This window comes from Heloderma suspectum, chromosome 4 (genome assembly GCF_057233095.1).
Source record: "Heloderma suspectum isolate Gila_16-S chromosome 4, 16-S_ref, whole genome shotgun sequence".
In the NCBI taxonomy this organism is placed as follows: Eukaryota; Metazoa; Chordata; class Lepidosauria; order Squamata; family Helodermatidae; genus Heloderma; species Heloderma suspectum.
In genome coordinates, this window is record NC_139461.1 from 235239717 (window position 1) to 235267299 (window position 27583).

Here is a 27583-nt window from a genome sequence, read left to right on the forward strand (position 1 = left end):
TTACTTGGCAATAGGTATAAAAGGAATGCATGCACTGCCCTTACATGGAGCAGAAAATGAGAACACTGAGCCTCCCTACCAAGTCCAGCAAAAAATGTGTGTCCCTGGTAGAGTTTGAATGTATAAGCCAAAGACTTAGCCACACAGATTCAATGGGAATGGGTAACAGGGAACCAACAGCCTAATTCCAGGAATATTAATTTACTAGTGAACATTTCTACTTTGCTTAGCTTTTCTGGGCCTTATTTTCTCTCTCAAACTGCAGCCTACTACTACATAATTTAGTTGAATGGGATTATTAGGCATGGTATTATTTTATATCTATACCAGATCAATGTTGAAATACAGATGGGTTCATCCCTACCATAATGGGCAGTTGGCTTTCAATAAGATGGGTCTTATTATCTGTGTTTTGTTGAGTGGAAGGCTCAGTGTTTTGTTTTTATGACTACTGAATCTCTAAACTGCATGCTGTCCTCAGAATCCTGTTACTGAAAGGTGGTTTATAAACTGATTAACTAAATAAATAAAATACTTGGTACCTTGAAGCCATCAAGCCATGCAGGACATTGCTGGTAGCTATTTATGTCAAGCTCCTCAGCAAAGATGGGGTAATCATACTTCAGCCATTGACTCCCAAAGTAAAATGCCCCAGGTGGGTTGAAGCAGAAATGGGCCATTGTCAAACCAGGCCAGGGTAAATTCATGGCTCTGTCCAATGCAAACTGGAAGACCACAGAGATTAGAGATCAGTCTAGATAACAGATCACACAACATAGGCTTTTAAGGCTTAGTTTGTTCACAAACAGCAGATTAAGTACAAAACTTATTTCCCTACTGTACCTCTTCAGACTGCTCCGTAGGTATGTTGGTGAAACCCTCAACTGATTGAAATTACATTGGATTCCTAAGAATCTGACCTGCAGAATCTGCAACAGAACGGCTCTCCCAGCTGGTTTTGGAACCGGCAGGGAGAGAGGGAGGTTTTGTGTGCGCCTTGCAGATTTTGGGTTTATTTTTTCTTCTGTAAAATCAGCAAGATACAGAATTTGTGGCTGCAATTTGCATATCTTGCCAATTTTACAGAAAGAAAAGCCAAAATCTGCAATCTGAGCCAGGGGCTCTGGTGAAATCTGTCAAGCCCCAAGAGGGCCAGGTTTTCCCATGACAGCCCTAGGCTGATTCATACATCCCTGCTGCTCTGACATGCCAATTTTCTTTAAACAGGGAAATTGTGTCTTTGCTAGCAGATTGTACTAGTACAGTTCATAAACTTAATGCACTTAACAAAAGACTTGTTCAGATACTCAGAAATACTAGAGGTCGTTTCAGGAATTGTTGATGTGAAGCTTCTAATTCTGAAGCAGCAATCTTCATTTACAAATAAAAGGCTCTTCAGGTTGTTCTGTACTCCATTCATACCTCACTACTTACTTGCATTCAACTCTTAACATCTCTTCACACCTGAGATAGCAGATCTTGCAGAGGGTCGGCAATGAGTGGCCCTCGAGGCAGCTCGGCTTGCCAGTTGTCATCCTAGAGATGAAAGTGTGCTATTGGGGAAGTGGTGGTTTCTGGCAATTGGGCCTTGGTTTGCTACCCTTCTGAAAGTGGTTCTCTGGCAAAAGTTAGTTGCTGATCAAGCTAATGTTTATTACACACTTGCCCCAGAGATTAAGGGAGCAATCCTACGGCCGTTAGACAGTGCCTAGATGGCCATAGGAAATGCTGTTTTCCGGGAACTGACCTCGGAGCCCGCACTCTGAGGTCGGTTTTTGGAAAACTGGCCTCCCCCCACGTCTGCACTGCCTTGGAGGCAGCGCAGAGAAGCCCCATCCTCCATGCTCGGAAGAGGAGTGCGGAGCAGCCGAAAAGGGGTGGGGCTGGGGGCGTTCCAGGGTGGGGAGAGTGGATCTGTCTGTACAACACATCCTATGTGTCGTACAGCAGCCTCCTCTCCTGCTTTCCGCCCCCCCGCAGCTAGACAGCTGCTGTCTAGCAGGAAAAGCAAGGCAGGAGAGGTGCGGAGGGAATGACCCCCCCCCCCAGTGCTTCTCCTGCCCTGCTTTGGATAGGCGGTCGCCTCTGAGTTCGGAGGCGGCCGCCTATCGAGATAGGATTGCTCCTGAAGGGAGGTAAACCAAGTACTCCTATCACAAGTTCTTTTACTTCTTTTCCAATGTGCTTTGGTGTTTTACTAACCTTTAGTAAGTTAGAGTCACCAAAGCTGTCGGGTGAACCCAGGTTTGTTTTCATCTGATAAATGCATGCATCCCCAAGGTCAGTGGTTGTTGGCATGTATTAGCTCTAGAAGTTCCACAGTTTTCCAAGTAATGGTTGGAGCAACCAATGAAACTATAACTGATTCAATGAGCAATTTGTAATTTCACTGTAATGCCTGTGTATACTTAGCCATACATGGCTTAACCTTTGAAGCAAGCATATTCTTCTGGCAGGATCAACCAGATAGAACATGTAAACAAAGGAGTTTAAGGCTGCAATCCTATACATATTTAGAACTCCATGGGGCTTAACTTCCAAGTAGATATGCATAGGATTGCAGAGAAAGTATCTCAGGGTATACCTGATTGTGTTAAATAAGATGAAAAGGGTGACCCAGACCACCTGGTAGTATTAAAATAGGAGTGAAGGTTTGCATGGGATTGATGCAACTGTCAGTCCCAGAGAAGTGCTACAAGGGTTTTGCTTCAATGACTCCAAAAAGGAGTTGACTGTTGTAATGTGGACAGGGTATTAATCAGATAATTTGACACAATTATTTACTCTTAAGTCTTGTGCTCGCACAATGTATGTTTTAATTTTTTGTTTATTTTAAAGAACCCTTAGTTCTGCTAAATCTATTTCTCACATTACCATTCTTCAGCTGAAAAAGAAATGGAAACAACTTGCAGTACATCCTTAACGTAAGGACCCTGGGCATTTTAATGTGTGTGTGTGTAAGTTATCTCTTTGCTGTTGCTATTATATTTTTCACAAGATATCATTAGTACTAAAGTGCTTGCCAGTATGGCCCCTCTAGTTGTGTCTTTTCACAGCAGCGTTATCTCCAGAAATTAGCGGGTGATAGCATTTGTCTCAGTGCTATGGAAGGCGTCATCTACAGATCAAGCTGCAGCTAAAGGCACAGACACAGGGACAAGTTGAAAAGTTGGCAGTTCGAAGTTCAAGTCCAGATAGTACCTAAGGCTGGTTATAAGGAGGCGCTCTTGTGGATTTGAACATTTAAAGGCTTACTTGAAATGTGGTATATTTATAGCTTGATCCTATGCACGTTTACTCATAAGTGAGTCCCACTGAGTTTAATGTAGCTTACTTTCAAATCAGTGTGAGTACATAATATTATCCTACCCAATAGTGTGTACAACTGCACATGCTAGCTAGAGCATTTATGTTAGCATGGCCGCTATTCACCTTGATGCCATAGGTTGGGATGTATCTGGAGACATAAGTGAGGTTGAAAGGTTGTGGACTGCTGCCTGGTGCCCGGGTTAGTTTCTTGTGGATCCAAGTAGAGATTTCATCATCTGTACTTAGGTTCTTACTATGTCCAACAAGCTGGTGAACTATTTCCCGAACTGAAACAACTGACCTATATGAAACAGAAACCATGGTTCTCAATGTGAACGTAAGAACTTAGAAGAGCTTTGCTGGATCAGACCACAATCTTATTTGGTCCAGCATTCTGTTCCTACTGTGGCCAATGGGAAGCTCACAGCAGGATATAAGGACAACAGTATCCTCCTGCTTCTAGTATTGTGAGAGGGAAAAAAATCTCCACACCATGCACGCTTACATGCACCTTTATCATGAACTACTCTCTTGTCCTTTTTTAAAGTGGAAGTGCCCCAAATATTGTAACCTTTCCTCATGTGGGGAGTTGTTCCAGCCCCTTGATCACATTAGCCACCCTTTTCTGCACCTCCTCCAGCTCTACAAACTTTTTTGAGGTGTAGTGACCAGAACCATACACAGTATTCGAAGTGTGGTCACACCAGATTTCTATAAAAACATTACAATATTAGCAGTTTTATTTTTCATTTCCTAATGATTCCCAACATGGAGTTTGCCTTTCTCACAGCAGCCACACACTGGATTTACATTTTCATTGATCCGCCACAACCACAAGATCCTTTCCTAGTCCATCCGCTAGTTCAGACTCCATCAGCATATATGTGAAGTTAGAATGTTTTGCTCAATGTGCATCAATTTACACATGCTTACACTGAAGTATATTTGTCATGTTAATGCCCATGTGGCACAGACTTTGGAAACTTGTAGTGGATATGTTAAATATTTTATTGTTCTATTTTTTATTTTGCAATCAAAGTGTGAAATGAAGCCAGTCCCATCCTTAATTCTGTTCATCTGATTTCAGTGCAGTATAAGTTTAAAATTAACTATCTTTGGTAAGGTTCCTCCTTTTGATCAAAAACCTTTCTAATTAATAAAGTAATGTGTTTGATAATCCTATTATGCCTTTTTTATTGGGCAGGTAATCAGTCTTATCAAAGTCTTACACAATTCAAATATTCTTGCTAGGTTCCTCCCACAGGGAGAACTGTCTGTTCCAGGAGTAGGCAATCTAGTGCTTTCCAGCTGTTTTGGACTACAACTCCCATGATCCTTGAGAATGGACATGCTTGCTGGGGCTCATGGGAGTTGTAGTCCAAAACAGAGTGCCAGGTGGCCTATTCTGGGCTATGCCTTGTCTTGTATCCATCATTTCATGCTATCTTGATTTCTGAGTCAGGGACTTTCTTACTCTAACTAAAGAAGACTTTTTGGAAAAGGAACTAGTAAGTCCTTAGCTTCTCTTACATTATAATAGAGCAATACTTAGAAACATTTTCCTTACGTTTGTCCTTGAAACCCGACTTGCCAATATGTTTATGCAGGACAACTGTGCATCAAAATGGACAAAGAGAGGGTTAGAAGGATTCCTGGGCAGGAGACATATTGAGTGCCACAACAGAGAAGACTCTTTCCTACCAGTTGTAGTTCACCTGGTGGCAGAACATGCAGAAGGGGCCTCCTGCTAACAACAGTGACTGAACAGGATGATAGTGGAAGTGATGGCCTTTTACTCCCTACTACTTGGGTCTACTCCCAAAGTGTTTAGGGGAGGGATGGGCAACCTGTGGCCCTGAGCCTAATTTCAAAAGCCCTCTACATGCGATCAGTGCAGACCTCTGGCAAAAGCAATCTGTCCCTTTGCTGGCAGCCCACTGCACGCAAAGGAAGGGAAAGAGAAAAAGGGTGACCCACCCACTTTTGGGGGTGGGGGGCTGAAATATTCCCCATCGGGAGAATGTGGCCCCCAACAGGAAAAAGATTGCCTGTCCCTAGTTTAGGGCTTTAAAAAGTATGACCAGCACTTAGAATTGTGATTGGAAACGGAGCAGCAGCCAATAAAGTTGATTAATGAAAACAGTCACATACTTCAGAAAACTGTCTTTGGTCAGGGGTCATGCCACTGCATTTTGTACAGCACATTACACCTTTAATTCTACAATGTAAGGGCCTAGTGGCCTATTTCAAAATTGCTACAACTAAGTCATGTCCCATGCAGCACAAGACTTTATCTCAAAAATGGATGACATTCCAAGCACAGCTTCTCTCAACAACTGATCCGAATGTATGGGAAGTGCCATATGGGAAACAAGCCATATATAAGCGCCATATGGGAGAACAAGCCATATATTCAAATATACTGAAACAGACCATACAGGGCTTGAAAGCAAACATTTACAGAGTAGTTCCCTGATCCATAAGATGATGCATCAGTGCAAGTACAATTAGCTTCAGTGGTGACTCTCCCGATGCATGGTCTTTTAGGAATGTATTAGGAGGAAAATGAACAAAGTGATGATTTGGGATAAAGGGTTATTGGTTGATATATCTATAGCCAGCATTTCACTTCTATTAATCCTATAAACACCGAGCTAGTCTAAACTCACTTCACCTGTTTGCCATGGCTTCATAGAGCTGGCTTTCTCCTGTGGTAGGCTTAGCTGAGTCAGAGTAATAGACCCCATCAGAATATTCAGGTCTGGGCTGGAAAAGGCCCATCTTGACCCAGTTTCTCTGTGGGACCATGTTTCTTTGTAATGTTTGATGGCTGGAATCCACAGGAGCCTTGAGAAGCCTCACCAGCAGAGTTGCACAGGGCACATGCCTACAGGGAAGATGAGAAGACAGATACTAAAAAAGATTGTGTTTGGTTGGTGAGGTGGGTTATGAACTGGAAAAGGGCTTACCGTCCTATTGAAGTTAGAGTACAAGTACAGAAGGGCTGGTCTGGACAGGGGCTGTTGTGAAAAATACGGAGCTGGTGAGCACCGTCATTTAGAGAGACCTGAAAGAAACAATAATCAACAGACCCCTTTTTGTTCCTTGCTTGTAACAGCTTTGCCCTAGGAGTGGAAAACAGGCCATTGACTGGAAACATGCCAGTCAATGTTATTTTTAGTACATCCATGGGAAACGTCTTGCGTTGCCCTCAAATATCATCTGCATCTGAGTTGTGAAAAGATAGTAACATTGTCTGGTGGAGCTTCAGACAATGAAGAAAATCACACCCCAGTTCTGCTGAGGACTTCTGTTTGGAGCCTTCATGCCTGCTGATGCCATGACAAAAATGTCTCCTGTGAAATCCAGTGGGAGTGCACAACATTCTTGTGGCAATTTGATCTTAAGCAAGAGAATGAGGGTTCTTGAACATCAGAACTATTAAGGATTAACCAGCCCTAAAGAGGAAGCAGGGGCTGTTTTTACATTATCCTCCCAGAGCCTGTCAGTGTTATAAACCTGGATTCAAACCCTGCCCTAACTCAATTTCCAGAATTTAGGTTGGTTCCCCTGAAGTCTCCTGTTAACTCACCCGGATCCCCTTGGCCTCTGGTTTGGGCGCTGTGTGTGTTCCAGATTCCACAAAAAGGTTGAGAGCCCCCCAGCCAATCTGGATGAGATTGGAGCTTAAGTGATCAATGGAATAAACCTGTAAAGTATCAAGGGACATGACTGATTGATTGAATGATTGATTAATGAGTATTTATGAACTGCTTAGATCTAAAGATTTCAAAGTGATGTACACAAATCACAAAAACATAATACATTTTTGTTGCATTTAGCACCCATAGTAGTTCCATTCTGAAAGAACTGGCATGCATTAGCACCGTCCTTTGCTTACTTGTTCACCTAGAGACTCAAACCCAGCACGAACCTTCAGCAGGAGAGTTGCACAAGGTGTTATCACTGGCTCTCGGATTTCGATCGAGTAGTTGTAAATTGGGTCAAAGATGCTGCTATTCAAGTCAATCCCAGTGTAAATGTCTGGACCAATTCTGAAAGGAAAAAGGAGGAGGCAGGTACATAACCTTGGAATTTTCCCATAAGTGAGGCTCATCAAACTACCCTGTTGCTGCAAGTACCTTGGTCTGAAGCAAACCCATTCTAAGATCCAGGACACAGCCAGAGAGATTTTCAAAACCAGTGCTAATAAATTAAGTCTGGATCAGAAAATCAGCACACAGCCAGTTCATACAACCACAAATTGGGTGTGTTTTTCAAACCATGCTGGTGTTTGCCCTCCTAGACTGAATGTTGTACATACTATAAATGTCATATGAATCCACCATGAGCAGTTTACTCTGAGAACAATGTGCTAAGTGCCCATGGTTATCTGTGTGGGTTTTTTTCTGGTGACTGTGCTTATCATGCAATTATTCAAACAATTTTTTATCATTATTTATTGCTTTAATACCCCACCCTTTTTCAACAGAAAACTACAAGATGGATAAACAAAAGAAACAAAATACAAATGACCTAAAACAGACATGTAATATATTTGTGGTGGGAAAGAGGATTGGCTTTATGTATTGAAAGAAACTCAACTTTTGGTCATGTGGATTGACATGTCCTTGAGTTGATGACTATATGGTTGTGTGGGGCGGGGGTGGGGGCATTACTTGGTGAAACAGACTGACTATGTATATTATCAAAATGTCCACACAAGGACACACTTGCGATACTTTTGATGACTCTGTCTCATCACCTATACGGAGTATAAGGAGGAGGCCATGTGACCAAGGTAATCAAATATGGTACCATGGAGTTCCATATTTGACTGCCATTCTCCTCCCTTCCCCTCATCATGATACAGTACTTTTCCCTAAGTGCTCAAAATACTTCACATACATTAACATTAGCTTAGAAATAGATGAGGTGGTCATCTTGTACTAGTCTTGCACAAAACCAGTCTTGCACTATTTCACTTCAGACTGTAGGTGAGGGATCCCTTGATGTAATCCCAGTTCATATTAAAAGCAACAACTCCCTACACACACAGAAGTAGATTTCAGAGATAAGAGTTCTAGACTAGCCTTGTCTCTGTTATGGAAGTTCTGTATATTCCCTCCATGGGGAAAGCAATCCCTTTATGTGATCCCCACACCTCATCGCCTGTTCGTGTGATCTAGAGGTCTGTTCTGACATTATCTTTGCAGCATGGGAACCAACCACCCAACCATGGTTCCTTCTTGTGCTACTCAGATAATGCCGGAAGCCCCAGATCGCTGCAAGAAGCCTATGTTACAATTCCTTCTGACCCAGCATCAACCCTCTTGAAACTGGGGCAATGCTGGCATGGGAAAGAAATGTGTCAGGGACTTCTCCTACATGATCTGAGCTTCTGACATTATCTGAGCAGCTCCTGTCCTCTGACAGTTAAACATCAGAACAGGCCCTAAGCAAGATCTATTCATGTGCAGGGGGAGAAGCAGGGGGAATCTGACATTTTGAGGAAAAAGCAGAACCAATTTTTCTTACTGGTTGAAACCACTGGTGAAGATGCGGGCAGCCACTCTTGTAACAGTAACATCATCAGGCAGAAAGCGGGCTCCATCGATGTACAAGTCAAAGCCATCCCCAGCACCGAAGGGCTCCATAGAAGGTATCTCCCTGACATGATGAATAAAAGCTTCCTGCAGGAATAAGTCCCAACTCAGGCCTTTATGGCAGATACTATGTTATGCTGACTTCGGGGAGCAAATGAGCAGGCTGCCACGAGCAGGGGCTGGTTTCATCTATTGCAGTGAACCTCCTCAACTCGAGAGAGAGATGAATCATATAACATATATACAGGAAATGAATTGTGATATGTATGTTAGTTTTTATATAAGGTTTTTCCCTACATTCCTGAAGAAGCACTAGAACATTATTTCAGTGTGGAACCACTTATTATTTTATCTTGGTTAGCATGTTTTCAAACCTGTATTTTCAGGGAGAATGCGAAGGTGAGGCACATATGGGTGTGTGTGTGTGTGTGTGTGTGTGTGTGAGAGAGTGAGAGTGAGAGTGAGAGAGAGAGAGAGAGGAAATGCTTCATCTCCCCTGTGTCCTCTGATTCTCCCTTGCTAATATCTCCTGCCTGAGTGCTTTTATCTTTAGTCAGCCTTGTTTCCAATTTCAGAACCTGGTTGTGGTGGTGGTGAGCCAGGGGGTGGGGCGACATTTGCAAGGGAGAATGGAAAAGGAGAATGGCTAAGATCCCTGTCTGTTGACTTCCCTGAAAATGCCCCCCCTCATCTGCAAGAGTATTATTAGGGTAACCTCATACAGCCTTCTTAATGTATAGTTCCAGCCTCAGTAATGATGACAACATTTCTGAAGACAAGTTGGGCTAAGGCTGAATGATTTTGCCTTGCCTAAATGCTTCTGGTAGAGTGGCTGTGTTAGTGTATTGGAGTAAAAAACAACCCAAACAGAGTTTTGTGGCGCCTCAAAAACTAATCAGTTTATTGTGGTATTAGCTGAAGTGGACTACAGTCCACTGCCCAGAGCAGTCTTCCCCAACTTGGTGCTCTCCATGCTGGCTGGGGATGATGGGAGTTGTAGTTCAGTACATCTGGGGGAAGCTGTCTTAGAGCAGAGGTGGGCAGGCCTCCAGATGTTTTGAACTTCTACTCCCAGCATTCCTGACCATTGGCCATGCTGGCTGGTGCTTCTGGGAGTGGAAGTCCAAAACACCTGGAAATCTACCTTCTACCCACCCTTATCCTATAGGACCCTTCACTTCCCCAACCTGATGTCCTCTAGATATGCTGGACCTCATCATCCATCAGCCCCAACCAGCATGATCAATAGACAGGAATCCAGGGAGCTGCAGTCCAAAACATCTGGAGGACACCAAGTTGGGAAGGCTGGCCTAGAGTTACCCAATGTGTTCATGGCTGAGCCAAGATTTGTAACTGGGATTTCCAGCCCATAGCGCATGCACTTAATCACTACACAGGAGTGAAACACAGGCCACCTCCTGTATATGTTAGAGCAGGGATGGGGAACGTGTGGCCCTCCAGATGTTGATAGACTGCAACTCCCATCATCCTTCACCCTTGGCTATGCTGGCTAAGGCTGATGGGAATTGCAATCCAACAGCATCTGGGAGACCACACATTCTCTACCCCTGTGCTAGAGCCTAGCTGGGCAACAGAGTGTGAACTGAGTAACAACTGGCACTCCAGGCTGGAAAGAGATAGCTACCTGCTGCTAAAAAAACGCTGCTGACCCTTACACCAATCCGTTCCAGGGCAGGTCTGTCCCAGCCATCCCAATCCCTGTCAGGACCACAAATACTCCTTGTCCAACACTCACATGGGGCCAGGTTTTTACAGAGTCAAGTGTGGGTGGCGACTCTGGTGGGAAAGGCAGCTCAGTTTTCTGGGTGCTGAAGATGTGCAGCCTCAAGGTAGCATCACCATACATCTTGCAGTCCTGGTGCTTCTGCTCTGCTGACTGAGGAATGCATCACCCAAGCCCAGACAGGGATGAAACAGGAGGAAAGCATGACAAGATGTGACTAAGATACAGGGAACCCACACACAGTAGAGTGGAAACTTATTACACTCAGTCCTATAAATACTAACATTTTATTTATTTATTTAAAACATTTATATCCCACCCTATATCATTAGGATCTCAAGGTGGCATAAAGATAAAATCAATTTAGACAATGTAAAACAATAAATAATGTAAACAGCTAAAACATATTAAACCATTAAGCAAGCTAATACCAATTTAAAATCTAAAACAATAAAACAGTTAAAACAGTGTGCTACTTTAAGGAATGCATTTAGCCCTCAAAAGCTTTGATAAAAAGCCATGTTTTATCTTGGTGCCAAAATGAAACCAATGTCTGTGCCAGTCGGGCCTCTGATAGCTTCTATATTTTAAAAGTCTTGACTAATGTGGGCCTGCTAGGCAGGGCCAGCCCTACCATCAGACAGAGTGAGGCAGCCACCTCAGGCAGCACATGCTGGGGCAGGGTAGGGATGAATGGTGGTGAAGTGCTGGGAGACAGAGCAGTGTATGCCAAGCAGCCTCTACTGGGCCTCCTAAGCTTGCCTGCTGCCCTCAGGTGCAGTGGAGGACACTGTTCCTTCACCAGTGTGGAAGTAACATTCAACCGCCAGTCCAGTTTGCTTCTGTACTGGGAGGAGGCCATCTTGTCCTTTGCCTCAGGCAGTAAATTGTCTTAGGCCAGTCTTGGGAGTCAAGACTGTTGCATTAACAACAGCAGCAGCAGGACTGGGGCCATCATTTCACTTGTATGTCTCCCGTGAACATTTTGCTGCTGCATTAACCTCGATGCACCCTACATCTCCATCTAACTTTAGTGTGCTGTACCGGAATGGACTTACTATCACTGACAAGGCTGCTACAGGTGGCACAGGAGCATGGTACAGGGGTAGTGTGTGGGTTCCCGTGTTCCACATAGGCACTCCAGGTTCTTCTTTCATTGCACCTGCAAAGGTAGAATGGGGACAGCTTTATTCCCATAAAGCCAGTATGGTGTAGTGGCTGGAGTGTTGGACTGGGAGCTGGGAGATCCAGGTTCTAGTCCCCACTCGGCCATGGAAGCTCACTGGGTGACTTTGGGCCAGTCACACACTCTCAGCCCAACCCACCTCACAGGGTTGTTGTTGTGAGGATAAAATGGAGAGGAGGAGGATAATGTAAGCCGCCTTGGGTTCCTTGCAAGAGGAATAAAGGCGGGATATAAATGCAATAATAAATAATAAATAAATAAATAAAGGAACTGGCAATATGAAGACCTTAATTCCTGTAGAGCATGCGGCCAGCTAAAATGCCAGCAGCATACCAGCAAACATCACTTTGCAGGATTCAGACAGCTTCGTCAGTCTGACCACAGCCCAGGCAGCTAGCCATTTTTCGCTCTCTAGTCGTGGCTGACAGTGAGGCTTTAATCCTTTGTCCCAGGGCGTGGATGCTGTCTTCCCACTGGGCCAGTGGTAAAAGCGAGCAACGAGGATCATGTCCTCCTGAAGCATAACATCCCAGAAGGTTACCTGAAGGAGACAAAGGGAAGCAGCTCAGGAGAGCCACGATCACAGCCGGCCCAAGACAGGTTGCTGCCTGAAGCAGAACAGGAAACGACATCCCAAGAACCCACCCACCCAAGTCAAGATGTATAGTACCCAAAGATATTTGGGCACATGAGACAGAAAATCCCACAAGCACCTCTCCCTATCCCAGGCAGTAAACATACAATAATTACAAATTAAATAACTAAAAATGTGCTGCCTTTTCATAACACCCAAAATCTACTGCCTAAGGCAGACGACTCGCTCCGCCTAATGGTAGGGCCAGCCCTGGCCATGACGTAGGGTAATATGTATAGTTGCTATAACTATCATCACCTTCCACCCTCCCCTTCTATTCCTTCCCTCATGAATCACATTCAAAAACCTCATTGATTAGGAGTGATTAAGGTTTGTTCTGGGCTCAACACAGCCTGTTCAGCTTACACCACAGGTAAGAGAAACAAAAGCCCATGTTTTGCAAACAACAAAACATCTTACAGCCAAGAACTCCAATAACCCCATAGGCTGGAGCAATTCCCCCTGGCAAGCTGCTCATGCAGAATCTAGGAAAAAGAGCGCTTAGTGCAGGTGTTTGTGTAATATCCATACTTATCCCATCAGATGGGCATACGAAAGCGGCGCACACAGATGAATCTGCCTTCAAAATCTGCCAGTCCCAGCAGCAGATAACACTGTGTGACTCTTCTTGTCACAGAATGTGATTTTTCCAGATGCAAAATGTGGAGTACACTGAAGAAATGTAGACTTACCAGGTATAGAGTTATTGCACAGCATGTTTAAATAAATATATTAGCTTTCTAACTTGTGCTAGAAAATCTCTATGAGCACTGTAAATTCCTTGCATGTCCAGAACATCACAAATTGCATCTCACTGCACTGCATAAGAAAGGCAATAATGCCCTCTGTATGAGTGCTATTGCACAAGAGATGGGGGAAGGAACCCTCTGAAGACAGAGTGGGCGGATATGCTTCTGTATGCCTAAAGCTTTGTGTGGGGAGTTGTGGTCATACTTGCACTGAGGTGGACAGCAATTCTGTTGTCCTAGATTGGCTACCTGCACCTAATATCAGATTATGAACAGCTGTCTGCATCTGAATCTGCACCTGTGGCGTAGCCTCCCACAATGATTTGGGGTACTGCATATGGTACCAACTGCATGATGTATTTTTCGCAGGAGCATCTTTGGATCATAGCCTCCTTTTGCAACTTTATCAGGCAAGTAACAAGATTGGCTCATTTCATTTGTATCCTCACAGCAAGCTCATGAGGTTGATTAAGCTGAGAGACAGTAACTTGCCTAAGACACTGTGAACTTCATAACTGAACAGGGATGTGAACCTGAGTCCCCCACATCCAAACCTAACACTCTGTACCTCCTGCTCTCCAAACACAAAGTAGCCATGTTTGATGTTGGATCTGACAGAATCAGTGCAATAATTCAGTCCCGAGTCCCTGGTGCCAATCACCTGTTAAAAGAGTTAAAAGTGACCCATGGTTAAGTTTTTAAAAAATGTGACACATCATCCAGCTTCTTATTAAGCTATCTGGGTGGGTTTAACTAAATTCATTCCTTCTGCCTGAAAGAAACGCTAGAATGGTTCCATCAGCTTTCCTCATATTATAATCTGGACAATATAGATTGCAGGCTTTTGAATAGTAGGGTAGCTGTAACCGTAGCATATGCTGTGACTTCTGGATACCTGGCTCCAGATATCCTGAGTTCATCCTAACAAACCTGCTTGATTAGCTAAGAGCCTGAGCTGTAGAAGTGGCTCTACTATGGGTATCTGGAATCTTGCCACACTGGACTAGCATAACCCTCAGATCCTTTCCAGCCAATCAGTTCTGTGATGTAAGAAGATGACAAGCTTTCTCCAAGCCTCAGGCCTGGGCTTCATCTGTTAGCTGGAGCTGACTATATAGCTCTTCCACAGCTAACACACTCCTAGCTAAGGAACGTGCTTTATACTGTGTCAACTCATTGGTCTATCTAGGTCAGTACTGTCTACATGAGCCTTCCCCAACCTGGTGCTCTCCAGATATTTTGGACCAGGGCTGCAGAATCTCTTTCAGCCCAAGGGCCAAGTTCCATTTTGGAGAAGCTCTCGGGGGGGGGGGGTGTTCAGTGGTGGGTGGGGCCCAAAGCAAAAGGGGCGGGGCAAAAGGGGCAGGGCAAATATTTTTTAAAAGCCAGCATATTTTTGCCTGAAGCCCTTACTGCCGGTAATTAAGCCTTAGGAGAAGCATTTCAATCATTTAGAAAGGAGAAAAAAAGTGTACAAAAACTGGAAAAATACCAAACAATTGGTGGTCGGAGGAAAGGGGAGGTGGCCTTCGGGAGAACCCTGGAGGGCCAGATTGGGACCTCTGGAAGGCCAAATTTGGCCCCCAGGCCTGAGGTTCTTTACCTCTGTTTTGGACAACAATTCCCAGCATTCCTGATCACCGGTCATCGTGGCTGGGGCTGATGGGCAACTCCCAAAACATGTGGAGGGCATCAGGTGGGGGAAGGCTGGTCTACATTGACTGGCAGTGATTCACCAGGGTCTGAACCTGTGACTTGTAAACAACACATGCTGAGCTATGGCAGTTCCCCATACAGAAGTTAGAGTAAGTGCAGAACCCAGGTCTCCCAGTTCCTAGTCCAGCACTAATCACTATGGGTCTAGTGACAGCCACACACTTGCTCCTTACCTGACCGGTTTTCTGGTGGTAACCCGTCAGCCGGATGGCCCCATCTCCCAGTGGGGCACCTTTCACTCTGTCAAGGATAAACCCCAAGAGTCTTTCTTTCTGCTGCCTGGAGTTCTCCTGCTGAGGTTGTGGCCTCTGGGGTGTTTCACCTCTCCTGAAATAATTAGAGGCTTATTAACATACTCCTCTTCTTCCACCTCCCTAGAAACGGCATGCAGAATCTTCTGCAGAAAGCAAATGGTGGTTTCACACCAAACAGGAACCTTGCTAGGTTAAGCAGTAGAGCTGTGTTAAGGGAAAGACAGGGAGAAATCTACCCATTTCAATTGATCCAGTCCTGTTATGGCACCCCCGCCTTCCCCACTACCACCACTACTTCTGGAGCAGCGTGCCTTCTGGATCCATTCTTCCGCCAGCCTCCTCAGCTTGTGGATGCTGGGGGTGGGTGGGCAGTGGCAGTGCCCCCCTGGTCATTTTCCTCTGTTGGAGGACAGAGCTGCGCTATGTGGCCTTCCCTTCACCCTTTTAGCCAGCCTGCTGCCCTCAGGTTCAGTGGCGGGTGCTGTCCTGTCTCCGGCACTAAAGCAAGATTCAACTGCCAGTACAGTTGGCTTCTGTTTGTAGACTGTGCTGGGGCAGAGGTAGGGGGCAGATCTTGTCCTTTGCCTCAAAATGTCTTGGGCCAGTGTGAGGTGTGTCTCTCTGGCCATTCAAATGGCATTTTGCAACAACATCAGATACAGCTTCTGTGTAGGGCTGACAAAGCCACACAGGCAGTGCAAGCTTCCCATTGCCTATTTCTATTACAACAGCTGTGCAGGGAGAGATAAGAGATAATCTTCCCAGACATATCAGAGGAAAAGCCAAACTGCTTGGTCCGTTACCTGGAAGGGCATGGAGCAGCCTTTGATCTCTGTTTCTGGTGTTGCCAGTGCCACAGCCAGGAAAATAGGATAGGGAGATATGGGGAAATGAAGAAAGGGGAGGGGGGCAGGCTGATGAACATGAGCAGATTGCAACATAAAGGCCAGAAGGGAGTTTCTTTAAGAAGCCCAATAGACTACCCACTTAGGTGTTAGGGAATAGAGAAGGAATGTTAAAGGTAATTGATTGCATAGGTGTTACAGGTATGTAAAATCTGATCAATGAGAAAGGACATGCGAAGAAAACAATTACGTTGCTAGGATTTATTTATATGAATAAAAGACGTCTCGTGAAGGATCTGGTAAATCATCAGTGGATTTAATCAGCGAACAACTTGACAACTGCACAACATGCAACACCCAAACAGGCTCATGTTAAATAATAAGTCAGCCATCACAAATTGAAGATTGACATGGTGTAGTCTAAAATGAAAGCTGAATGGAATCAGCCTGCTTGACCTCTCTGGTCAACTACTACACCCCTACTCCATACATATGGACTGAGCATCAGTGTCATGCCTCTCACATTCCAGAACAAAATTCATGAAAACGAAATAGTCGTGGAAAATAATCAGCACAACCATGGGAATGAAGCAGAATGGCTAGATGTCCAATAAAAAGAAGTGATGCATCTGACCTCAGATGCACTAGAAGAAGCACTGTACATAGATACAGAACAGAACAGTTCACAGAGTATATGGCTGTTTAATGAAGGAGAAAAAGAGAAGATAGAGAAGCACAGAGAGCAAAGGGAAGAATGCAGCTTGTGGACTGCTTCTCCTATACAATTCACGAAGAAATGTTTCAGAATCATTCCTCCCTCCCCTTTGTTCCAGCTCTGGCTGGGCTAGGTGAGCCTTGGGGCATAAATGTAGAGGCAGCTAGTGTGCTATTATTACTATTAAGTTCCTAGTATCACTAGATGCTGTACAAAGTTTACTTATTTATTTATATTTATATCCTGCCTTCTCCTCCAAAGAGTACACAGTCCTTCTGCTCTGTTTTATCCTCGCAACAACAACCCTATGAGGTAGGTTAGGCTGAGAGTCAGTGACTGACCCAAAGTCACCCAGTGAGCTCCACGGCTGAGTGGGGACTTGAACCGAAGTCTCCCGAGCCCTAGTCCAACACTCTAACCACTACACCACACTGTCAATGGTTAAAAAAATAAGACTTGTCCTGCAGATTCACAGCACTTCTAGAACAGATGAATACACAGAGAAAGAAGGAAACATCAAAGAGAATGAGAAATTTGGTACTATGCTTAATTGTTCTAAAAATGTAAATGATACTAAGCTAGGAGGCCATTTACTCACATTCCTACTAGTACCATGACAGACAGCATCTTCCAAAGGAAATGAGCAAAGACCAATGGTTTCCATAGGCAGAGGCTTCCTTTTCCAACAAGGTTTAAGGGAAGGGTGTGCTGACCCAGTCTTAGCTTCTATGGGACTGAACCACTTTAAAAGGTTAATTCAGCCAATGTTACCAAGACCCCCCTTCACAGTCACTGAGAGTTACTTCTCAAAATTAAACTTTGCTTACTCCTATACTAAAAAGAGTCTCCAATGGTGATTCGATAAAAGATTAAGGCTACAATCCTACATCTGCCTACCTAGCAATAAGCCCCACTGAACACAATGAGACTTACTTCTGAGTAGACATGTATAGGATTGTGCTGTAAAAAAATCTAGACCCGTAGAATTTATCCCTTCAAAAGGTATGAATGGGCAATTAAGATAAAGGAAAGAAGGGTAAATGCTTTGGAAATTTGGTTGGTCCTAATAAAGGTATCCCCTTCATGGATCACTGCCTTGTTGTGGCGAAGGGGCTTGCGTAACTCAGTGAAGCCATAAGCTATGCCGTGCAGGGCCACCCAAGACGGACAGGTCATGGCAGAGAGTTCTGACAAAATGTGGTCCACTGGAGAAGGAAATGGCAACCCACTCCAGTATTCTTGCCAAGAAAACCCCATGGAACGTATCACAAGGCTAAAAGATATGACGCCGGAAGATGAGCCCCTCAGGTTGGAAGGTGTCCAATATACTACTGGGGAAGAGCAGAGGAAATTTCCAAGTAGCGCCAGAAAGAGTGAAGCAGCTGGGCCAAAGCCAAAAGGACACTCAGCTGTGGATGTGTCTGGTGGTGAAAAGAAAATCCGATGCTGTAAAGAACAGTATTGTTTAGGAACCTGGAATGTAAGATCAATGAATCAAGGTAAGCTGGAGGTGGTCAAACATGAGATGGCAAGATTAAACATCGACATCTTGGGAATCAGCAAACTAAAATGGACAAGCATGGGCGAATTTAATTCAGGTGACCATCATATCTACTACTGTGGGCAAGAATCCCTTAGAAGAAATGGAGTAGCACTCACAGTCAACAAAAGGGTGGGAAAAGCAGTACTGGGGTACAATCTCAAAAACGACAGAATTATCTCAGTACGAATCCAAGGCAAACCATTCAACATCACAGTAATTCAAGTCTATGCCCCAACCACTGAGGCAGAAGAAGCTGAGGTTGATCGGTTCTATGAAGACCTACAACACCTTCTAGAACTAACACCAAAAAAAGATGTCCTCTTCATCATAGGGGATTGGAATGCCAAAGTAGGAAGTCAAGAAATCACCGGGATAACAGGCAAGCATGGCCTTGGTGTACAAAATGAAGCAGGACAAAGGCTAATAGAGTTTTGCCAAGAGAACACGCTGATCATAGCAAACACTCTTTTCCAACAGCACAAGAGGCGACTCTACACATGGACATCACCAGATGGTCAATATCGAAATCAGATTGATTATGTCCTTTGCAGCCAAAGAGGGAGAAGCTCTATACAGTCAGTAAAAACAAGACCTGGAGCTGACTGCGGCTCAGATCATGAGCTTCTTATTGTAAAATTTCGGCTTAAATTGAAGAATGTAGGGAAAACCACTAAACCATTCAGGTATGACCTAAATCATATCCCTTATGAATATACAGTGGAGGTGACAAATAGATTTCAGGGATTAGACCTGATAGACAGAGTGCCTGAGGAACTATGGACGGAGGTCCGTAACACTGCTCAAGAGGCAGCAACTCAATCCATCCCAAAGAAAAAGAAATGCAAGAAAGCAAAGTGGCTGTCTGATGAGGCTTGACAAGTAGCTGAGGAAAGAAGGGAAGCGAAAAGCAAGGGAGAAAGGGGAAGATATATCCAACTGAATGCAGAGTTCCAGAGAATAGCAAGGAGAGACAAGAAGGCCTTCTTAAATGAACAATGCAAAGAAATCGAGGAAAACAATAGAATGGGAAAGACTAGAGATCTTTTCAAGAAAATCAGAGATCTCAAGGGAACGTTTTGTGCAAAGATGGGCATGATAAAGGACAAAGAAGGCAGGGACCTAACAGAAGCAGATGAGATTAAGAAGAGGTGGAAAGAATACACAGAAGAACTATACAGGAAAGATCTTAATGTCCCTGATAGCCATGTTAGTGCAGTCACTGAACTTGAGCCGGACATCCTCGAGAGTGAAGTCAAGTGGGCCTTAGGAAGCATTAGTAACAACAAAGCTAGCGGAGATGACAGTATTTATTCCAGCTGAGCTATTTAAAATCCTAAAAGATGATGCTGTTAAAGTGCTGCACTCAATATGCCCACAAATTTGGAACACTCAACAGTGGCCACAAGACTGGAAAAGGTCAGTTTACATTCCAGTTCCAAAGAAGGGCAACGCCAAAGAGTGTTCAAACTACCATACAATTGCGCTCATTTCACATGCCAGCAAGGTGATGCTCAAAATCCTACAAGCTAGGCTTCAGCAGCATGTGAACCGAGAACTACCGGAAGTACAAGCGGGGTTTCGAAGAGGCAGAGGAACTAGAGATCAAATCGCCAACATTCGCAGGATCATGGGGAAAGCAAGAGAATTCCAGAAAAACATCTATTTCTGCTTCATTGACTACGCTAAAGCCTTTGATTGTGTGGATCACAACAAACTGTGGCAAATTCTTCAAGAGATGGGAGTACCAGACCACCTTACCTGTCTCCTGAGAAACCTGTATGAGGGTCAAGAAGTAACAGTAAGAACTGGACATGGAACAACCGATTGGTTCAAAATTGGGAAAGGAGTACGACAAGGCTGTATATTGTCGCCCTGCTTATTTAATTTATATGCAGAGTACATCATGAGAAACGGCAGGTTGGATGAATCACAGGTCAGAATTAAGATTACCAGGAGAATTATCAACAACCTCAGATACGCAGATGATACCACCCTAATGGCAGAAAGCGAAGCGGATCTAAAGAGCCTCTTGTTGAGGGTGAAAGTGAAGAGTGCAAAAACTGGTTTGAAACTCAACATTAAAAAAACGAAGATCATGGCATCTGGCCCCATCACCTCCTGGCATACAGAAGGGGAAGAAATGGAAGCAGTGACAGATTTTACTTTCTTGGGCTCCAAGGTCACCGCAGATGGTGACTGTAGCCATGAAATTAAAAAACGCTTGCTCCTTGGGAGGAAAGCTATGGCACACCTAGACAGCATAGTAAGAAGCAGAGACACCTTGCCGACAAAGGTTCATATAATCAAAGCTATGGTTTTCCCAGGAGTAATGTATGGCTGTGAGAGCTGGACTATAAGGAAGGCTGAGCGCCGAAGAATTGATGCATTCGAACTGTGGTGCTGGAGAAGACTCTTACGAGTCCTCTGGACTGCAAGGAGGTCAAATCAGTCAATCCTAAAGGAAATTAACCCTGAGTGCTCATTGGAAGGACAGATACTGAAGCTGAAGTTCAAATATTTTGGTCACCTAATGCGAAGAGAAAAGTCACTGGAAAAGACTCTGATGCTGGGAAAGATGGAAGGCAAAAGGAGAAGGGGACGGCAGAGGATGAGATGGCTAGACAGCATCACCGATGCAATGAAGATGAACTTGAGCACGCTCCGGGAGAGAGCGGAGGACAGGAAGGCCTGGCGTGCTATGGTCCATGGGGTCACGAAGAGTCGGACATGACTTAACAACTGAACAACAACAACAACAACTAAAGGTATTGCCCAACTGTGGATTTTAGATATTTGGCAAGACATTTTTGTTTGCAAGTCCCACAAGTGGTTTCCAGACTAAAGGACGTTTTGGTAATTACTTTGGATGAAGCACTCATTAGAAATCTATCAGCCTGTTTAAATGGAGGCAATTTGATTTCATAAAGGAACTTTTTATTTTTTTTAAATTGTCTAAAAAGCTATCTCCATTACATCCTCTCCAACACATACGCAAGGCATGTGATGGAAACAATAGGGTGGCTATGCTCAGCCCCTGGTAATCAGAGATATACACCATCTCTGAAATTAAAAGGTTCCTTTTTAGCCAACAGCCACTGATAAACTAATGTAGCCTTCCCCAACCTGATGCCCTCCAGATGTTGCTGACATATTTATTTATTTATTTATTACATTTATATCCCACCTTTCTTCCATTGTGGAACTCAAGGTGGCTACATGTGGCTCTCAGGTGGCCTCCTCTCCAAGCACTGACCAGACCCAGACCTGCTTAGCTTCAGCATGGTGGCTGCCTCATGTGCCTTCAGACTATGCCCTGGACTTCAATTCCCATCAGCCCCAGCCAGATTGGACAATGTTCTCCCTCTGCTGGAAGTTGTAGTCAAAAATATCTGGAGGGCACCAGGTTGGGGAAAGCTAGGTGACATGATCAGTTGCTGACTATGGTCTCCCTCTGCTGTGCAGACCAACCAGCACAGACTAGGGGTGTCTCTACATGAGCGATATATTGCACGCTCACAATTGGTCACTCACAGAATTTTGTGGTCCTTTACATGATGTCATGAACCTCCAGGACACCTCACGTATATTTCCCCCTTTATTGCGCTTTCAGAAAGATTGGAGATAAACTAGTATTAAAAGTTAATGGTGCCACATTGGCAGTGTGCAATGCCAGCTTAGCGCCACGAACTTGCCAAGGAAGAACTTTCCTCAATTCAAACTACGTGACTCTTGATCGCCAATTGGAGGGAGAAGAGGGTAAAATGCCTCCCTGCAATGAAAGAAGACAGATCTGATCCCCCCACCCCACTAAGCTCAGAATCAACACCCTCTGTTGATTCGGAGCATCCCATTAAGCTCAGTGGGCCTTACTCCCAAGTAAGTGTGCCGAAGATTGCAGACTTACAGCGTGATCTTATATCTACTCAGAAGTAAGTCCCATTGACTTAAATGGGGCTTAGGCCCAAGTAAATGTGCCTAGGGCTGTGAGGAAACAGTACAGTGCAAGTTAAGCAATGAAATCCCCCCCCCCCACTCCTTTGCATACATGCCAGGGAGGGAGGGAGGCACTTCCTCTATGCAAACCACATGTCTGCTGTGTAAGGAAGCCCACCCTTATCCCACAAAGAAAGCGAAATCAGAAAGCCCCGGAAAGATGCATTTTTTTTCTTAATATAGAGGCACCCTAAGTTCACAGTGTTTATTTTTTGCAGGGATTGGTTGTGATGATGGGGTGGTGGTGGGATTGGATGTGTTCATTCACCACATCCAATCCCACCACCACCAAAGCCACATGCCAATGGACTCTTAAAAACAGCTTTTGGATCAAGCTCAATGAAAGATACAGAAACAAATTAAAGACTTTGGTGGATTAGAGATTCATAATCCTATCCTTCTATAACAGTTGCTTTAAACCCAAACACAGGGAGATGCACGCGCATACACACACACACACACACACACACACGGGCAGACATTGGTGTTCCTATGCCAATTCGTTTTCATTGGAAGGAAAGCCTGGACTTTCCTTCCAATGAAAGGGAAGCAGGTGGACCGCCATCCTCCTTTCTCACCTTTCATTAGATTTGTGCTGGAGAAGCTGTTCCTGATTAGGAGGAGGGTCAACAAAACCAGTGTAAGGAGAGAGAGAAAAGGACAGGCTGGTGGGGGCAGGGTGGAAAGTGCGCCGGGTTGGAGGGAAGTCTGTAGGGGATGCTGTGTAACTGGACACCTGCATTTGAGAGAAGAAAGCACAACAGGATTAAACAGGCAGGCCATGGGTAGTTTGAGAAGCAGGGGGAGCACATGGCAAATATGTGGGGTGGAGACCGGGTTGGGACGGGTGTGCGGGGGAAGCAAGGCCTCACTCCTCCTGATCCTACCTCTCTAAGTGCCACAAAACTTTGTTGTTTTTTCTGCAACAGACTAACATTGCTACCGCTCTGGAAATTGTTATAGAATCATAGAATAGTAGGGTTGGAAGGGGCCTACAAGGCCATCGAGTCCAACCCCCTGCTCAATGCAGGAATCCAAGTCAGAGCATCCCTGACAGATGGCTGTCCAGCCTCGTCTTGAACGCCTCCAGTGTGGGAGAGCCCACCACCTCCCTAGGGAATTGGTTCCACTATCGTATTGCTCTAACAGTCAGGACGTTTTTCCTGATGTTCAGCCGGAATCTGGCTTCCTGTAACTTGTGCCCATTATTCCGTATCCTGCACTCTGGGATGATGGAGAAGAGATGCTGGCCTTCCTCTCTGTGACAACCTTTCCAGTACTTGAAGAACACTATCATATCTCCCCTCAGTCTTCTCTTCTCAAGGCTAAACATGCCCAGTTCTTTCAGTCTCTCCTCATAGGGCTTTGTTTCCAGTCCCCTGATCATCTTTGTTGCCCTCCTCTGAACCCTCTCCAGTTTGTCTGCATCCTTCTTAAAGTGTGGTGCCCAGAACTGGACACAGTACTCCAGATGAGGCCTAACCAGTGCTGAGTAGAGGGGAACTAGTACTTCCCAGGATTTGAAAGCTATGCTTCTATTAATGCAGCTCAAAATAGCATATGTGTAACAGTTATGTCTCAAGTGCTCATCTTTTTGTGGGTGTGTCATCTGTCTGCTATCATTTCTACAAGCTGTCTTGCTACCAATTTACTCTCTTATTAATATCACATTTTCTTCTATCTCTCAACTCCATTAACCTCTTATCCATCGGAAAATAAGATAGAGATGGAATGTTCCTCACAGGATAGATACTTCCAAGAGATCCTCGCACTGCTGAGAACAACCACTCTGTGCTGGCAGAGTGAGATTTCAAATATTCCACATCATACTAACAGCATTCAGATATACCCTCTGTTCTTTTAACAGCTTCAAGACAGAGACAGCTTCAACTGGTGAAGCTTCCACCATCTTCACATTTTGATGGTTGCGCACGTTCCCCCTATTGAATGTCTGCCTTGACATGCAAATGTAGAAAGAACAAGAGCCATGCCAGAAAAAAGTGGTAATCCTACTCCCAAATAGCTTGAGTCAAATTAACCTCTACTGCAGGAAGTTACCCTGCAACATTTTAACACAAAGCCTGAGATCTCCAACACTGAGAACTGGCATAATGCACAAGGGGCAAGATCCACTGATAGGAACTGAAGGGCTTTTTGCAGTCCCTTTCAATGGGGATTATGCAGGGCCCCATCTACACCGGGCTTTTACTCCGGGACGGGTGCGAGTCGAGGTCCTTCTTGATAGATGACATTGTCACGACTTCGCAGCCATCCGTGGTTTTCACCCAGAAAAAGCCGAGTTCTAAGGAGTCGTTTTATTGCAATTTGGGGGGTTTGCTGCGGGTTCCCCTGCGGTTGTGGGCTGTCTGTTCCTTCCCCGAACTGACTTTGCATCTTAGAGTGGGTGTGCTGTAGGCATGCATAGTGCCTGCATCACTCTGTGATGCCCCTTTGCTCCCCCATCCCTTCGCAGCTGCGCAGTTACAGAGGCACAGAGGGACATTATCATTTCTTTAATCACACTTTTGCACATTTTTGCAGCTTCATATCTTCACAACAGTTGTGGACACAGTTCCCAAAGGCTGGGGGGGGGGTTCTTGGGGGAGGAACAACATTGCTCCAGCCACCATTTTGGAGTGATGGCTAGGCACGTAGCACTCATGCTTGTGAGTGTGAACCATCACGAATCTCGGGCTGGGGAACTGACAAATTTATGATGTGGAAATGAAGGAGCACAAAATGCCCACTTTTTACCTAAAACAGGGTCAGAAAGACACAGCAGAGCCCCTCAAATATAAAACAGCCACTGAAGTTTTGCACCCCCACGCTCATGGGACTGCACAGCTGCACATTTCAATATAATGGCAAAAAAAAAAGGGCACGGCAAGTCTCTTAGGAAAGTGCGCAGTACATCACGAGTGTATTGCAGGGCATGGTGATTCGAAGCCGCATTGCTGCACAGTTGCGACAGGCTGGGGGGCCAAAGCGGTGCCATGTAGATGGGGCCCAGGAGAAGCTGCTTGTGGATTGTGTGCCCTGTGCCAAAGAGCCTGAGCTATGGGGCCAAGTTCTATAGCTGAGGCTGGAGAAGTCTCATATTGGCTCGGGATATGGCATTAAGAAGCCTGACAAGTGTGACCTACCTCTCCCACAGGCTTAGGCATTCCCATGGCTCTTTCATTCTCAGGGAAACTCTGGCCTGGAGTTTAGCTCAGCAATATCTTATAGCTTGATCCCACAAAATTTCCAGCACATGGGTCAGACATCCCCAACCTGATGCCCTCCAGATGTTTTGGACTTCAACTCCCATCAACCCCAGCCTGCATGACCAATGGTCAGGAATGCGGGGCACTGCTGTCCAGAACATCTGGAGGGCACCAGGTTGGGGAAGCCTGACAGAGGTGTTCAAAGTGGAATATCACAAAACTATGCTAGTGCAGTATCACAAACATGGCAATCCACCTGATACAGCACCAGAGGCACATTCACGTGCATAAATATTTACAAGGGAGAGGGAGGGAGAAGAACCCCTCATCCCTAAGACTGATCTGACAAAGGCTTCATCCAGAGGTGGCTGAAATTTTCCAGAGTATTCCTGTCTTAAACACAGCTTCAACCTACTCACATTTGTAACCAGTTCTAATGCTGTGTGTGATTATTACAGTATCCTTCTGCGTACAGGGAATGCGGCAGCACCAGGTTTTTGGTGTCCTAAGGGAAGACGTCTTCAGTGGGCCACCGTCACTGAGTGGGCCCATCTCCTCCTCACTGCTTCCCATTTGCTTTCCCCTCTCTACCTGGACCCAATCCACACCTGCATCCGAGGGAGAATGCAAGATAAATGACAGCTGCTGTTCCTTCTCCTTGCTCCTGTTATGGCTTATTTGTTTGCTTGCTCAGGAAGGAAAGGGGAACAGGTAGCAAAAGCAAGAAGAAGCAAGAGACTATGGGGGTCATCACCTGCTGGAGGGTGTATCTCAGCCAGTGCCAACACCTAGTGCCAGCCCTGAGTACAGCTGCTACCATGACTGGCATCTACTTTCTAAATGGGAGTCCACCACGGAATTGTAGAGTTGGAAGGGACTTTGAAAATCATTTAGTCCAACCCCCTGCTCAACGCAAGCTCAGCACCACAGGGTGCAGCTGCAGCATCCCTGACAGACGGCTGTCCAGCCTCTGCTGATATACCTCTGGTGAACCCCACCACCTCCCAAGGCAATCTGTTCCACTGCTGAACAGCTCTCACTGTTAAGACATTTCTCCTAATATTTAGCCGAAACATTAACCCATGTAACCCCAGTTCAAGGAGAAAAGAGAAAAAAACAGGAAAAGGAGTAAAAACAACAGCTACCATGGAGTCCTACTCACTGTGGGAGGGTATTTGTACAGGGAGGCATTGCCAGGATGGATCTCAGCCATTGACTGCATGTCAGCATCTCTTGCATTCACCAGTCGCAAGTAAAGCTCTGCTTTGCCAGCCTGTGAGATAAAACAAGCTCTATCTGGTTAGAATGAAAACAGATGCAAACATCACTGAAGGAGCAGTTAATCTAGTATATCTTGCTCAGATTGGGAATCCGTCAGCACCCTGTGATTATTTCCACTATCTGAATTACATGGGGGGGGGGGGGAATCTGTCTCAAGGCACAAACTGTCACCTTCAACAGGTGTAATGGGGAAAGAAGGAGCTCAGCGTTAGGAGCTGACATTAATGGTTCACCATGAGCCTCCTGAGAGAACCAGCAGGACACCCTCTTCATGGTCTGGGTAAGAGGCTTGCTCTGGGACTCTGCTCTGAGATCCTTGTTAAAGATCCTCACCTGAGGCACACCATTCAACTGCTCTGCAGTAAGGCTTGGCTTCACAGGAAGCACACGGATAGGGACCTTCCAGCGTCCACTCATCACTTGATGCAGATGGTCAAAAATTCTGATTTTGGCCCATCCCCTGGGGGCCAAATTCTGGATCTCCAGCCCATAAGCATCAAATCCCCCGGAAGCTTGAAGTTCAGTCACAAGGGCAATGGAGGTTGAAGGAAGGACTCTGAAAAGCAATTACAGAAAGAGGTTAAAATGCGCACCAACATGGCTACTTTTTTCTTTCTGTAAATCCTGATCCAGGGTCCACCGCATATGTGTTTCATGGTGTGCCGTAGCACAGACTACTACTCGTTAGATGACACTAATTTAGTGTAAACACCTTCCAATTAAGAAGAAGCTGGATCTGACAAGTATAAAACTGGGCAGAGAGAAGCAATTTCATGGCACACTGGAGGCCACGTTAATCCCT

The 27583-nt window shown here is 45.1% G+C and overlaps 1 protein-coding gene across 18 annotated transcripts in view; it reads right to left on the reverse strand.

Moving 5' to 3' along the window:
• CCDC17 (coiled-coil domain containing 17) overlaps positions 1 to 27583 on the reverse strand; it is a 51022-nt gene that overhangs the window by 5842 nt on the left and 17597 nt on the right. For 15 of the 18 annotated variants that reach the window (XR_014790579.1, XR_014790580.1, XM_084852708.1 and 12 more), the window contains 15 exons: positions 27115 to 27337; positions 26663 to 26773; positions 22873 to 23030; positions 15118 to 15271; positions 13797 to 13889; positions 12179 to 12386; positions 11718 to 11821; positions 10672 to 10812; positions 8848 to 9002; positions 7244 to 7364; positions 6902 to 7018; positions 6279 to 6376; positions 5984 to 6196; positions 3433 to 3610; positions 543 to 725 (listed from right to left, as the gene is read on the reverse strand). Coding sequence is in view for 15 of the 18 variants with exons in the window: in XM_084852708.1 (XP_084708834.1) it covers positions 543 to 725; positions 3433 to 3610; positions 5984 to 6196; positions 6279 to 6376; positions 6902 to 7018; positions 7244 to 7364; positions 8848 to 9002; positions 10672 to 10812; positions 11718 to 11821; positions 12179 to 12386; positions 13797 to 13889; positions 15118 to 15271; positions 22873 to 23030; positions 26663 to 26773; positions 27115 to 27337 (2257 nt within the window). In the remaining 3 variants the exon portion in view is untranslated. Of the gene's footprint in view, positions 1 to 542; positions 726 to 1434; positions 1537 to 3432; positions 3611 to 4876; positions 4922 to 5983; positions 6197 to 6278; positions 6377 to 6901; positions 7019 to 7243; positions 7365 to 8847; positions 9003 to 10671; positions 10813 to 11717; positions 11822 to 12178; positions 12387 to 13796; positions 13890 to 15117; positions 15272 to 22872; positions 23031 to 26662; positions 26774 to 27114; positions 27338 to 27583 lie in introns of those variants that run through there. The other 3 variants (XM_084852714.1, XM_084852715.1, XR_014790581.1) reach the window with 3 other exon arrangements.